Below are 14,529 nucleotides of genomic sequence, written 5' to 3'. Positions count from 1 at the left end.
CATTTGCATCGGAGTCAATGTTTTATCTACCCCACCAAGATATGTTATCAGTCATAGGCCCAACACATTGTTCAAAACCCAGCGTTATCGTAGATATGTAGTATATGTAGTAATCATGGATATATAAGATGACAATCTATGTCTTCCTCTCCACGGGACTTTTGTCTGTGGTCCCAATGCCAGATTGGTTCAACAAGCGAATCAAACAAGAAGACCTAAATCTAAACAGGCCATAGGTATCATCAAGCAGCGGGGGAAAGATAGAAAATATCGTCGGAAATCAAAATGTGATCTAACCACAGAACAAAATCGCTTTAGCCAAAATAACTCCGTAGGCCCTCGAATACTGTGAAAATGAAAGCTGAGCTGGGTGCAGAGCGCGCGCAAGTGATACCACAGCCTCTGTATAGGCCACGAAGCCCTTGCTGCTGCCACAGCACCCTGGCGGCACCTCCAAACGTCTGACGTTTGCCGAGAGACGTGTTGTGAATGTCTTCTGTCTGTAGCCTTGACTTGATGGTGTCCGCAGGATAAAAAAGAAAATTATAGCTCACACCGGCTGCTGCTCCCGCAAGCATCTGTTGATGAAGAGGAAGCACAATTGATTCACCCCCAGAAGACTCGGATGTCAAGGGTGACTGATGGTATGATCGAAAGAGCGCCGAAACCCCTTCGTACCCTCCGAACCACGCAGCGCCGCCGCCCGTTTCCCGTATGAGAGTGCCCATTTGGCCCCGCCAGAACCCCAGGATACCATCTTGACGGAACACAGACACAATAAGCTTCAGAGGCCCCGATCGTGCCCCGGCAGACTCTGACGGCACTTGCATCTTGCATTTGATGAGCTCAATTGGGGTCAGAGCGAGTGAGGTGATGGACCCAGACGCAGCACCACAGAACACTAAGGCAGATAGCGGTAGCTGCTCTGTTGAAGAATAGTACGTGGCCCGGAGTATGTCTTGAACCACGCGGTAACTGAAGAACAGGCAGCTGTTCTCCACAGCAGCCCCAGCCATTGGGGCGCTGATGCCCCGATAGAGTCCCCGGAGACCCTCTGCCTGAAAAGACTGGCGAAAACAGTCCAGCGGCCCATTGTACCGGAGTGGAAGGTGATCCGGTTGCGACTGCAGCCGTACCTTGACTGTGTCAAAGGGATATTCAATGACTTTGCCTATCATTCCTGCAACCTTAATACAAGAGATATTTAGCAAGAGCACACCCAGGACCGTATACATAATGACGAAGCTTCCGGTCAACTTACGGATCCGAAGACAATGTCTTTGAAGGCCTCCAGACCTTGATTGGGAGCTAATTCTGGCAACTCCATTGAGATATCATTGTGTATTGTCAATGCACTTTCAGTGGCCGCCATGGAGGTGAGATCAATGAGCACCGAAGCTCTCGAGCGGACGTGGAACAGAGGAGTAAAGGGGAGAAAAGAGTATGCAACGAGGTTTATTGGAAAAGCATTGTAAGAAAGAGGGGTGAGAGTCGATTATAAGAGAGCTGATGGTGAGGGGCGGTGTACCGACGAGGGGTTTGGCGTTGCCCAATCCACGCGTGGTACCTGAAGCCCTCAAAAACCAGGGAGCATCGCTTGCAAGCTGCAAGCAGTCAAAGGGCCGAAACGCGGGATATTTCGAGCGGTGGGGGTTCGTTGCGAGCTTGCGACAATTCTTTTCAGCAAGAAACCGGACAATCCTCGTGGGCGAATCCAGTGTGGGACCGGGCCTGCACTTCCGCCGAGATCCGTTTATCTGATCGGACTAAGATAACTTTTTCGTCAAAAATTGAATCCGCCGGCAAGGCAAGGTCCAACTTCACTCTGGGCCTCTTTTCCAGTATCACACTTATCCTTGGCGCCTCTTCCTCCCCCCCAGAAATATCACCATGTCGTCCGTTGCCTCAGCACCTGCTGCCTCGGAGGCTAAATCAATTCGCAAGAATGGTAAGTGCCAAGCCCCCACTTTTCCCTTGCCAGCTTTTCCCTTTTCCTCCTGGCTAATCTAGCACGGTCTCGGACCCGCAGGCAAAAACTGGCATGACAACAAGAAACCGTTCAGACCCAACGGGGGGTTGACCTCATACGCGAAGAGAGTGGAGGCACGAAAACAGCAGGCAGCCATCAAGGAACACGAGAAGGAATTAAAAGATGAGAGAGAAGCAGAGAGACAGGTAAACGCCCGCAACTGCATTCTTCTGTGCGTGCATTGCTTTGTCAAGTACTGATGCTCCCTGCAGGCACACATTCAGAGGATCAAGGAACGCAGAGCCGCAAAGGAAGAAAAGGAACGATATGAGAAGATGGCCGAGAAGATGCATCGCAAACGAGTCGAACGACTAAAGAGACGAGAGAAACGAAACAAGCTCCTCAGCTCATGAACCTCATGATTGTCACAATGATTTTTTTTAGGTTATTCGCGTGTGACGATTCTACACGTCTATTCTCAAGGTGGTTACTCCATTCGAGGAGACTCCCAACATCTGTACAAGGCCCGGCGTCTCAGGTGTTAGGCTCCATGACTTCGGTGGATGAATGCTTCTTATTTCCAATCAATCACAAGCGACTTCTTGTTCGCCATTTCTCTACATGACTTGAACATTAGTCCCCCACTTTACCAACCGCACCTGGCGGAGAATATCGTCTTGAAGGATCATCATTGGTTAAGGCTACCACGGAATAGTCTACTGTGGGCATCAACTGATATTCCTCTTGGCTTAAACCTGCCGACGAGGGCTTTGGCTGGATTCCGTGGGATTGCGACCTTACTACATTAACTTTGAAGCATTGTGCGGATATAGCCTCTCCTGCCTATACCATGGTGTTAAATCTCGTGAAAGGGCAGTAGTATCAGGGTCATATCATCATCTTACAATCGTCAATGTGACCTCAGATAAGCCTTCACGCAATGAGAGACAATAAGCTGATGGCGAAGCTGATGCAAATCACATCACTGTTTACTTTGTTTGATTAGTCAATTTTTGGTAGAATCTTGGTAGAAGCATGCCCAGCAAGTTCAAGCTAGCACAGGGACAATGGCTGAGACTGCACGAATATATCTAAAGCTAACAAGTGGTCAGTGTTAGTGTTTATCCCTGTTAAGCCCCTCCGGGGCCAATTTAATCGACTCGAGCCAGCCATAGCCTCGGGCACTGCGCACCGTGCACCTACAGTACCATTTCGAGGACCGCACCGGCAGCAAAAAAACTGGAACCCTGAGCCCGGGGATCAACTTGTCTCTTCTCGGTAATGGCTTATGGCCGGGTTCCATCGATTGTGCATATCTACAGCATTCGTGTTTATGATACGAGGATAGCATAATGATAACCAGCTAGAAGCGGGTTGAAGTCGTCCTTTTCCGGATAGAAGACAGCTTCAGAGCTAGGGGATATAGTTAAATCTACATCGGTGCGCTCAGAATTATGTAAACACCAAATGGTACCGTTGAAGGGAATCGCCGTCGTCTTCATCAAGAACGAAGGTAGCCTCGAACCTTTGTAATCAAGGGTCTTGGGAGACGCGAAGCAAAATCGAAGCTTGAGGCGAACGTTTTGGGTCATGGTAGTACTGGACACAAGGATCGATGGTCAGACGCCAGAAGTACTGTATCGCGGTGAAAAGACCAAAGAAAGAGCGAGAAACACTCCGCAAGCTCGGGTACGGCCGCAAAGACCCCGGGCCCGATGACGACAAAGTGCCTAAATACTATAATCTTATACCGGTGACCAAAAAAAAAGGCGGAGAAGATATAAAAAGTTAAGAAGCAGGAATAGAGGGTCTTAGGGTTAAAGTTAAGGTACATGCATAAAAAGCTATTAGGGAATATTAGTAAGCCTGCCCTAGTCTTATTTAAAAATAAAGTATAAATTAATAATAAAATCTTATTAATAGCTGCTAAATAAACAGGCCTTAAGTTTAATATAAAAATTGCTATTATAGTTAATAACCTTATCCCAGCGCGGGTAATAATCCTCTAGAATGCTATTAATAAAGCACGCGCAAGAAACACCCTTGAAAGTAACCTGCTTAATTTTACTAGTATTTAAATTTTTAAAATGCTATTTACTAGTAATAGGCGGCTTGGTATTATTTTATATATTAAGGTAAAGCTTAAAATATTATGTTTACAGGGCTATTAAAGAAACTTAATATAGTGTTAATTATACTAAAGGGGAAGAAAAGAGGGAGGGCAAGTTATTAAATAATACTAAGAATTATAGGTATACTTTTTTAATACCTTCGTTATATTAACTAATAGGCTGACTTAGTAACAGTAATAATTTATTATACACGCAGGGAAGAGAAAATAAATAGTAAGATTTATAGTATTATAACTAATAGCCTTAAGTGGGAGTTTGCGTATATTAACTATAAGAGCTGGGTACATTTACTTATCCACCTTAATAGCCTTGAATTTTGCTGATATAGCTCTTTACAGTATACGGGCTGGTTTTTGAAATGGGATAAGCATAAGTTCGAGATTGTCGGCCAAGTCATGAAGATACTTCAATCAAGCTCGAACCCTGAGATGTATGGAGAGGCTTGCTTTTGCTCGTAGATGGAGATACAGGGGGTGTGACCTCGGCCGGTGTTTACAAGGACCAGCGAGCTACGGAGTAGAGATCCCAGAGCGGATGGAAGCGGAAAAAAGACTAAATAAGAACAAGCAGGAAAGAAGGATTGGCTCTCATTAATATTACCAATCAAGCACGCCCATGGCAAAGTTGCTATAACCACTTATCAAGACTTATAATCAGCTCAAAAGCTTGAGCAAAATATCAGAAGGGGTACTGCTCTAACAGGCATGGCATGCATGGCTTAACAAGGAAGATTTTTTGTTCATGGAGCCTGGTTGCAAAACAAAAACAAAGTAGGCAGGAACAAAGCAACAAAACGCGAATAATTTGTAGTTAGCATAGTGGTTACATAGTGCATGGTTCAGGGATCAGTACGGACTACTACTATGGAGTAGATGCTTTGCACAAATCATGAGCTTCCCGGTAAAGCCTAAAGGGGGATTAGTGGAACAGTTCAAGAGAGCGGGGGACTAACCCCACAGCTTTCAGCACCAGCTCCATTATTGGCACCACTATGGCATGGCCAGGTCCAATAAATTTTAATGAGCCACAGGTGTCTCGAAGTCAGCCCTACAGTTACTCTCCTACCAACAGGACCCGGTCCGTATTATGGAGTGATCGCCTCTCCATCGATCTCACCTAGGACGGTTGCGGTTCTTGAGACAGTCGATATGAAAAGTCTGGACAAGGACCGGAAGCTGGTCTAAACCGTGACTTGATCATCCTCTGCGATTGTGTTGATTCGATCAGTTCAGAAGAGAGCCTGGAACCCTAGGCCCCCTAGGGTTATAGAGAACGGGGGTAAGCATTCTAGGTAAGTAGTACGCATCCTTTCGCTACGAGCAAAGTCTATTACAGAGTATACCTACCTTGTGGAGCTTGTCCTCCTTCACTGGCCGCGAGCACAGGAAACGTGAAAACATGACACGTAGAAAACTGGCGAGCAGTGCATTCCGCTAATATCGATGCCAATGTATAATTTGTCCGTAACTCATACATTGCTAGTGAGCATTTGCTGCATCGCAGGCGTGTTGGAGTCTTCTCTGCGGCAAACATAAGCTCTTACATCCTGTGACCCGAGTCCAGCCTCAATGCCAGTGCCACCCAGGCCTCGCCCGGAAGTCGCTCCGGGGTTGTTGCTAGATCTCACCCCAGAAGAATTGGTAGGCCCGCATATCCTCTCCCGAAGAGCCTCAGGTCCAATAACAAAAAGGCTCCCAACTTCAAGCAGCACGTCCAGCATCCCACCTGGGGCCCTTATCTGATCGTCGATGTCCCATGACTTGAGTAGATTGGCGTATTGTGTCATGTCCTTAGTGACCATGAGTCCACCAGGACCATTGACGACGAACCGCTTGAAATGCTCAAGTAGAAGGCTGCGAGTCCCGAGGGCGATCTCTGTAAGCAATTGCAGCAGATTGGTGCCGCTAGCCGGTAGCGATTGCACAGCAACTTTATGGACTCGAGTGAGAAACGCACATACTGACGCACATGTCTTGATACCAGTTAGTATGACTCTGTCGCCCGAGGCAAAAAAGGGTAGACAAACCGGGGTCTGTAACTTCTCTAACCAAGCCGTACTGTCGCCCTCCTTCGGCCGGAAATCATTTTTCTTCTGACCGGATAGGAATTTGCTCACCCAAATCAATGTGATGTCAATGACCTTCTGTTCTATCATATTGACCTTCTCTTCTACACGAATAGTAGCCAGACTGGTTCTCTTTTCCATATCGCGACGGATGGTAACGCTTCCTGCTGCAAGAGGAATGAGTAGCGTGTTAATACACATCACCATCAAATTCGCAATGCTAATTGTATCACGGACAGCAGGCAGAAAAGCAAAGTCAGGCTCGATCTTCCCCGATTCTTGTGTCGCGGCCGCTTCCAGAGCGGCATCGAGGCAGACCTCTAAGTAACCTTCTCCCATTACTAATAGCAGAAGATTCAAGAGTGCTAGCATGTCTTTCGGGGTCTCATTATTCATACTGAGTTCCAGGCCTCTGCCAACTGCCTCTGCAAGCCATTTGAGCATTCTTTTGGCATAAACTATAACAGGTTGCCCATCTTCCTCAGTGAAAGTGACGTCGTTGGGCCGCGCAAGATCGCTAGATTCTTTCAAATCTGCAACTTGGATTAGAACCCTTTTTTGTGTAGCTGAGTGTTCGGAGGATTCGAGGCGGCTAATATATGCTTCTCGAGCAGATGCAAGAAGCTCGCTACCCGATTTCGAGAGGGAGGCCATGAAAGTGGTAGCAGCCTTCTTTCGACGGCCATGGAATGTGGTAAACTTGAAAAGTAGAGAAGTATACAACTCTTCCAACGTTCTCTTCTCCCTTTCGATGTAAGAAGACCCAACGAAATAAGGCACGAAAAGATCCTCCAGTTGTTGATCAAGGATAAGCGATGTTTGCGATGATATGGTCTCGGGATGCTCAGTCAAGCCGTGGGCCTTCAGTTCGTCCACGAGCGTACTGATCGCACTTCGGGAACTCTGAAGTGAACGCAGGAAGGCTAGGGATGAAACACTGCTTGCCTTTTCCAGAACCATCTCCAGCCGTTGCTGGATCGATTGCTGAAATACGCGTTGCAAAAATTTCCCAAGGACTTGCTCATAGTTTGGGAAAGCCCGCTTTATGATAGCTGATTCTTCCTGTACCACGACCCTGACTTCGTCGATTAACGATTGGAGACTCGGCTCAACTCCTGAGGGTTCCGCATCTGGGTCGGCGAGTTTTTCCCAGGTTTCTGGATCCCCGCCAACCTCGTCTGTGACTAGTTGACTCCGATCGATGAAGAACTGGTGTTGGTTGACAAACAACGCAACGACGCTTGCTCCACCATTGAAGTCCTGAAGAACAGTGGCGCAATCCTTCATACCTTCGAAGTTGGCCTTTCGGTAAAAATCATCAAACTGTTTCAAAAGGTCTTTCTCCAGTGTCTCAGAGAATTTCTCAATGATCTCGCGCGTGTTCCATGGGGAACCATTAGCCCTATCCACGGTGCTATTCGGTGCCGCATGTCCGTTCATGTAGGGTTCGTTACCTCTGGACTCATTCCAGCTCTTCGGGTCGAGTCTCTGGCTGATTCTTAGGAGTTGTCGCGCAATATGTGCAGACCGCACTTTCGCTTCGCCTGATCCGGATCGTCTTAGGTTTTCCAAAAGAGTGATTTCCCCCCTGTTACTAACACCATCCCAGCATTCAAGTAGAAAGTGAGCGTCGAGCGCACGGCGTCTCTGCCGGTCAAGCTCCTCCAATTTTTTCCCCGTTTCCACAGCCATATTCCCAGTGGCGCCGGCTAAATCTCCGGAAGGGAGTCCAGCGCTGCGAAGCGATGTGTCCAATTGCTGGAACGACTCAATAGCTTGCTTCAGCTTTTTCCCCAAAGTATTGAGGTTTTGGGAGTGCTGGGCTTCGGCCCTTCGGACAGCTGCCGAAAGCTCATTTTCTTTGATCTCCAAGTCGCCAGACAACTCCCCCAGACGCCGCTGCACATGTTCAAAAGTCCGTATGAGAGGTTTGGGGTCAAAAGGCTGATTTCCACTGGCGGGGCCTAGCATGGAACGGCGGTTCGAGGCCGCAGAGTCGGAAAGAGCTTCGATAAACTCCTTGACAATGTAGTCGCGGCTTGAGAAATCCTCTAGGGTGAAACTCGGGCCCTTGGGAAAGACGGATCGATTTGCGGACATCGTCACATTGACCGAGCGCCGAGTCAAGTGATCCGTGGCATGGAGACTGCAGGGGCGCGCCGTATAGATCCAGATAAATGCCTGCTATTGTAGTCTTTGCGGGGTGCGATACTGGTAACGTCAACTTGTCCCTAACCAGGGGCCGGAGAGGACTGTGGTTCAAGGCTTCAAGCTAATGTGGGGCCAGGTTTGCGTCTAGAAGGAACCAACTCCAGAATCCAGATAGTACTAGTTAGACTAAGTGAGATGATGTCTATGCTGTGATTACTCCTCGTCCATAATAAACCTGGCCGAAACTCTAGAGTACAAATAGAATCAAGCAATTGGTATACCTTTAATATTGTCTTTTTGAGCAAGCGGTTGCTGCCTCCTCGTGGCCCGAGGATGGACCCAGAAAACGCTACACCGCAGGCGGCGACAGTCTGCATCTAGGTAACAATATTCTCAATCGTGGTCTTTTTCAATCCGCAAATTATATCCTCGTCCCCCGCAACTACATCTAACAGCGCCCCTCAATCCCGCTTACCACTATATCGTCATGGTCTCCAAGCGCGATCGAGACCTACTCCTGGATAATATTCGCTCCCGGGGGCCGAAGCTGAGTGCAACTGATCGGGAGAATCTCGTGAAGCCGTACCTTCCAGACCCCTCGGAGCTTCCGCGGTGGCCACCACAGCGACGCAAGAAGCTCCCTCGCAAGACACCAATCCGTACATTCATTAAATCGCAAATACATCTCATTACCTACACCCTTCTTCACATCATCTTCGGCATTGCGGTGCGACTTGTTCAGACCTACCATGCTGTTGTGGATCGAATCTTGGCGATCATTTACTATCACCACCGAACCCCAGAGTTGATCCGGAAAGATGTCAAAGATCTTGATCGCTTGCCGGAGCATCTGAGTGTGATTCTGTCTCTCAGTAAGGAGGATGGTTCTCTGTCAGTTCTGATGGATGAAGTCGCAGAACTTGTATCTTGGACTGCTAGTGCTGGCATACCGGTATTGAGTGTATATGAAAAGAGTGGTAAGTGAGACTCATGCAACCATCTGACTAGGTGATTGACATCCTCCCAGGCGCTCTGAAATCCTGTATTCCCGTGCTACACCAAGTCATCACAGACAAGCTGTCATCTTACTTTGGCTCTTCACAACAGCCCACACTTCAATCATTCGCTCCTCACCACCCTATCTACGAAACCCGGCCACAAGGAGGCGCCCCTAATAACTCTCTCGTCATGCTTCTGTTGTCAGCGACAGACGGCCAGGAAACCTTTGTTGACTTGACGAAAACGCTAGCAGAGATGTCCCAGAATGGAAGGCTCTCGCCCGAGGATATCACTATGGAGTTAGTCGATGCAGAAATTAGCGAGATCACTACCCAACCATTCCAGGAGGATGCATTTGCTGCTGGACATGGTAAACCTGGTTCTATTCGAATTCCTCCGCAAGTCAAGCCAGAGCCAGACCTCCTCCTTGTGTTTGGACCGTCTCTGAAACTCAACGGGTATCCGCCGTGGCATATACGCTTAACTGAGATGTATTATACCGGCATCAACGGCGATGGGACTACAGGCTACAGTGATAATGTAGAGTATCAAGGGTTCCTCAGAGGTCTGTGGCACTATGCCGGCGCTCAGATGAGGTTTGGGCGATGAGGGTCATTTGCTGGTCATTGTAACTGCACCGGCTTTAGTCCGTGTGAGAAGCTTTTTCATGGTCGTACGGCTTATACAACTATTTAAATTGATGCAGGCCTGCTCTCATTGACTCCTGTGATAAGCCCTTCTCTGTAGAGTTAGACGCGCACCGAGCTAGGATTTTGGTAGCTTCTGCTAGCGTTGACTCACTTTACTTTTATTGCTGCTAGAACATTGCCCAGACAATGGTCGTAAAACGCCCCTAGAAAACCAACGGGCTTGGATTTTCGGGCATCATCTTGATTGTAATATGACACTAGCCCGAATGGTTATGGGCCATACTAATAGGCTCATCGTATACATACAAGACATCTTACCACCTCCATACCAGACTCAGTGACTCCTTCCACAGCACAACAAGAGCAAACCATTCTGGACAGACTATCACGTAGGATCTTTTCGTCTTTGTCCGGCGGTAAACCTCGACTCCAGCAGTCAACCGCATCGCACCGACGTAGGCAAATAAAACAAGCCCGCTGACCACATAAGTCACAGTCAGCGTAGGCTTCGAGGAATTCTTTTGTTGAAGGTTTTCTATGGCATATGTGGCAAGACCTTAGAGACGACGCTGATGCGCGAGAGTTGCGTTGCGATAATCTAGGCACCAAGGATTTGGGAGTCAAAGGGGGAGACAAAGCGTTTGGGTTGGTAGAGGCGCATGATGACTGGGATGGAGGTTTAGGTTGAGCAGTAGTACCGGAGAGGAATTGATGGGCGAGAACCGATTGTAGAGATTGCGCTGAGAAACCGGGTTGTTGGAGAACTCGTCGTTTTCGGGAAAGAGATTGTAAACGCGGAGAGTACTCATTAATGTACTTCAGTTGAGACAGACAATCGAAATTTAGAGGGCCACTGTCATTCGGGTGATGCGGTGTTACTTTCAGTATACTGGTTTCGAGTCGGCGAGTCAGCACCTAGCGGGAATAACATCAATCGGGTACTTATACGCACTTGTTGACGGGATGAACATCTCCCGGTTGGGCCAAGTCCCTTTTCCTCTTTTTCAAATAAGGGCTTGGGGAGTCCTGGCTCTGTTCGGACCAAGTACCGGCCATCGAGCTCAAGGTAGCTCGTCGCAATCACAGTAGTGATAGGTACGGTAGTCCCGAGGTCGAGCAGCCCAACAAAACAAAAGTGCCTCTCTAGTTAGATCAAAACACAGGCAAGGCGGTCACAATTGCAGTTGATACCATACCAGTGGCAGAAGAGGTATGACACACTCAATTACGGAAAAAGAATAATATGGTAAAGGTTTTGTAGTAGAGGGCTCGAATCTGGAGACTGGGGCAGATCGTACTCCGTACTTTAATAGTAGATACTTTCCACCGCTAGCGCTAGGACCGTTTCTGGATACAAGGCCCCAGAGGGAGTGTCCCGGTTGGACTGCCCCTTAGTTGCGGTCCCACTTGTAGAGTGTTTGTCGGACTGTCCCCTGGCTAAAGTTCACATGGCTTTGACTCAACCTTGTTTCTTCCTCCTCTCCCCTCTTCAGTTTAACGGCAACTCCATTGCTGCTGGTATGGGGTGGCGATTATATGGTCGCACATTTGAGCTATCCTGCCATGGAGAACAACGTTTCAGAGCTAGTCGAGAGACTAGGGAGCGACGAGGATGCTGTGCGCAAAATGGCTGTTTTCAAACTCCAAAGCAGCATTGGAGACCCATCATTCGCCGATGTCTTCATCGCTGAGGACGGACTGACAAGACTTCGCTATCTCACCTTGCACGCAACCGGAAATACCCTGGCGTACAGTCTGACCAGCTTTGCCAGATTGCTGGAAGTTGATAAGGGCTGGGAATGCGTTGATCAAGAGTTGGTTGAAAGGGTATGTTCCAAGCTGCCCAGCAATCACACCTTCTTTCTACAGAATTCTTTACTGACGTGATTGTGGTTGGCCTGCTCAGGTTGTTGAACTCATTGTAACCCATCCATTAGTGAACATCCTAAGAGGTGCAATGTCCATTCTTGTCTCCATTGTCTCCCATCCTTCATCTGTCGGACGCCTGTCACAAAACGGCGTTTTCGGGTTCCGCGCACTGAAGCCTGCAATTGCAATCTATCCCCAATTTTTGGAGATGCTTGTCAACAGGCTTTCTTCAGCCGATCACGCACTCTGCGCCAATGCCCTGCAATTGATCAACTCTCTTATGCGCGATTCCATCACAAACGATTCGGAGCTTGAGTGGCCAAAGTTTATTCAGAAACTTCAGGATCTCGGGGTAATAAAAGCAGTTTATACCCTGATGCAGGGCACAGCTCTACAGGATCATGCGCATCCTCTAATCGAATTTCAGTCTCTCACAAAAATTCTCCTGCGCAAATGGCGAGATCTCCCCTTGGACTTGGACAAAACCGAGCATAGGAGAGCTCTCAAGGGCATTCATCTTGCCAGTATCAAGGATAATGGAAGCGAAGCTGGCAGCGAAGTACGACAATCCAAAAAGCATAGTACGGAAAAATGGCGGCGGCTTGGGTTTGAATCAGAGAGCCCGGCGGTACAATTCGAAGACATGGGATTCCTAGGAATGATGGACCTGGCTGATTTTGTTCGTAATCGCCAGGATGAGTTTCAGAAGATGCTTCTTGAACAGTCAACGAAGCCTGCACGACAGAGGTGTCCCATTGCCCGCGCTTCCCTATCGGTCACGTCAATCTTATACGATCATTTCGAGGTCGATAAATGCGAGACGGAAGACAGCAAAACTTACTTGATCTTAGAATCGCGATCGAATTTAGATAGACTATTCAAGCCCCTTCTATTACACTGGACCCGACTACACGTTGCAGGTTTGCACACTTTTTTCCGGCTGTGGAAGTCCACAAATGCGGAGCTGGAAGACTACGACAAGATAGTGGAACTGGTTCGTATATTGATCGAGTCAGTTGTTGGAGGTTCCCCTCGAACGAAAGACGTGCAAGACGTGGAAGAAGACATAGCAGAGTTCGAGTACAGTCGACTGCGAAACCTGCAGATGGAACTACTGGAGCTTACTTATGAGGACGCCTGGGGCCAGCACTTACGACAGGTGCGCGAAGAATTGCAACACGAGGCCCTCCAATTTGTTAAGGAGCAGAGAATCCGATGCCTATTGCAGGGGAATTGGTTTCCCAACGATGCCCCAAAGCCAGATGGGAAGTTGACAAGGCCCAAATGGAGATTTGCTCAACTCTCGCATAACCGGAGATTCCTCCATTTCGGCGATTTCGACAGTACAGAGATTGACCGTCCGGAGCTAGGTGTGCTTCCTGGGAAAAGTGAGATGCCCTTTTGACAAACCGGCAGTGTTCGATCCTCTAGCTGATTACGTATTAGTTGATTTATCTATTGTTTCGTCGGTGGTCTCGAACGTATCAGCATCTCCCGACAACTCATCTTCTGCAACAGTTAAAAGCGCGCCTCATCAGCGGGTTTCGTCCACAAAGATCACCATTCATGGTTACGTCCCCTCCGCCGGGGGTATCAATGATGCCCAAAAAGTCAATGGCCATTCTCGCTCCGCTAGTAGAGCGACGCAGAAGGAGGCTATACTCTTGACCCTCCGCCCTGAGTCCACTAGTGTGGCGTCTGAATGGCTTGACGGCTTGCTCATGCTTCTGAATCAGCAGCCCATCACGGCTGAGACAAGCAAGCTAGTAAAACTCATTAGCAACTATGGACTCAAGATCCGATTGTTGAACGTCCGGTTTGACGACGCAGTCTTCGCAGGCGAGGCTCCAGCCGTTCCCTCAAGGGAAGGGCTTACTGATGATTACTATTATGATATTTTCGGCGGTCCATAATCCATCCGCAGCGATATTGCTTGACAGAGCTCACCTATAGCTATGTAATTATAATCATAATCGGAATACCCTGTTGATATCCAGTTTGCCTTATGCGCGTTTCCACCATCAGATGTGGAGTGATAGTTCGAGAGTTATCATATTTCAATATTTAAGGTACTATTACAACTCTCACTCAACAGGGATTGAGAGTCAAAATAGAAAAGCTTTCCCAATAACAGTTGAGGGAAAGCATTTTCTATCAGAACAGGTGATACTTTATCAGAATAGGCGGGTCTTGACTAGACACACGTCAGTGTCATAGAGTAGTAGTATGCAGGCGGTGGACGTACATCCTCTGGCCTGCAGCGTTTAAAGCGGGGCGGCCCACTTAGCTGCATCAAAGATTTTGCGGTACTTGTGACTTCAAAAAACGAGGCTAAGTGTATCTAGCCTGCTTAGAATAGGCCAGTCCGGTTACTTTGTAAGGAGATCAGCGCGCTAGGTACACTTAGCGCTATAGGGTAGCTCCGCTTAACCGCTGCAGGCCAGAGGGTGTACTAGTAGCGGTAAAACAGAGTATAGTGTAGTACTAACTTACTAAGTAAGGTATGTAACGTATTTATTAAGTGATCCGCCCACCATGAGTTATCCGCCCACCCTGTAACCCATATAAAACTATAATTTTTAATTTCCTATAACTCAACAAAAATAATAGCTAAAAATATAGAAAAATAAGATTTTATTAGAGATATAATATAAATTTTATGAAAATACTAAAACTTAAGAAAAATATTAAGTT

The 14,529-nt window shown here is 47.8% G+C and overlaps 6 protein-coding genes across 6 annotated transcripts; 3 read left to right on the top strand and 3 right to left on the bottom strand.

The window, feature by feature from the left end:
- Positions 1–1,737, bottom strand: amcA (putative mitochondrial ornithine carrier protein AmcA/Ort1). The gene is made up of 2 exons (XM_073733959.1): positions 1,262–1,737; positions 1–1,187 (listed from the first exon to the last, which is right to left on the bottom strand). Exons 1-2 carry the CDS (start codon positions 1,370–1,372, stop codon positions 315–317), a joined length of 984 nt encoding a protein of 327 aa, XP_073579745.1. The 5' UTR covers positions 1,373–1,737; the 3' UTR covers positions 1–314.
- An 81-nt stretch (positions 1,738–1,818) lies between these two features.
- On the top strand, positions 1,819–3,072 carry BDW74DRAFT_87374 (CGR1 family protein). The gene is made up of 3 exons (XM_073733958.1): positions 1,819–1,948; positions 2,030–2,175; positions 2,242–3,072. Exons 1-3 carry the CDS (start codon positions 1,891–1,893, stop codon positions 2,380–2,382), a joined length of 345 nt encoding a protein of 114 aa, XP_073579744.1. The 5' UTR covers positions 1,819–1,890; the 3' UTR covers positions 2,383–3,072.
- Positions 3,073–5,352: 2,280 nt separating this feature from the next.
- On the bottom strand, positions 5,353–8,665 carry BDW74DRAFT_87364 (exocyst subunit SEC10). The gene is made up of 2 exons (XM_073733957.1): positions 6,128–8,665; positions 5,353–6,073 (listed from the first exon to the last, which is right to left on the bottom strand). Exons 1-2 carry the CDS (start codon positions 8,264–8,266, stop codon positions 5,570–5,572), a joined length of 2,643 nt encoding a protein of 880 aa, XP_073579743.1. The 5' UTR covers positions 8,267–8,665; the 3' UTR covers positions 5,353–5,569.
- Position 8,666: 1 nt separating this feature from the next.
- Positions 8,667–10,148, top strand: BDW74DRAFT_87358 (ditrans,polycis-polyprenyl diphosphate synthase). Its single transcript, XM_073733956.1, has 2 exons — positions 8,667–9,294; positions 9,345–10,148. The coding sequence occupies exons 1-2, from the start codon at positions 8,805–8,807 to the stop codon at positions 9,923–9,925; spliced, it is 1,071 nt and encodes a 356-aa protein (XP_073579742.1). The 5' UTR covers positions 8,667–8,804; the 3' UTR covers positions 9,926–10,148.
- On the bottom strand, positions 10,092–11,239 carry BDW74DRAFT_87352 (uncharacterized protein). Its single transcript, XM_073733955.1, has 2 exons — positions 10,919–11,239; positions 10,092–10,855 (listed from the first exon to the last, which is right to left on the bottom strand). The coding sequence occupies exons 1-2, from the start codon at positions 11,020–11,022 to the stop codon at positions 10,258–10,260; spliced, it is 702 nt and encodes a 233-aa protein (XP_073579741.1). The 5' UTR covers positions 11,023–11,239; the 3' UTR covers positions 10,092–10,257.
- A 32-nt stretch (positions 11,240–11,271) lies between these two features.
- Positions 11,272–13,974, top strand: BDW74DRAFT_160576 (ELMO/CED-12 family protein). Its single transcript, XM_073725647.1, has 3 exons — positions 11,272–11,793; positions 11,873–13,223; positions 13,282–13,974. Exons 1-3 carry the CDS (start codon positions 11,503–11,505, stop codon positions 13,746–13,748), a joined length of 2,109 nt encoding a protein of 702 aa, XP_073579740.1. The 5' UTR covers positions 11,272–11,502; the 3' UTR covers positions 13,749–13,974.
- The last annotated feature ends 555 nt before the right edge of the window (positions 13,975–14,529 follow it).

This window comes from Aspergillus multicolor, assembly GCF_047715735.1.
Source record: "Aspergillus multicolor strain CBS 133.54 unplaced genomic scaffold BDW74scaffold_33, whole genome shotgun sequence".
In the NCBI taxonomy this organism is placed as follows: Eukaryota; Fungi; Ascomycota; class Eurotiomycetes; order Eurotiales; family Aspergillaceae; genus Aspergillus; species Aspergillus multicolor.
This window is presented reverse-complemented; position numbering and strand designations above follow the sequence as displayed.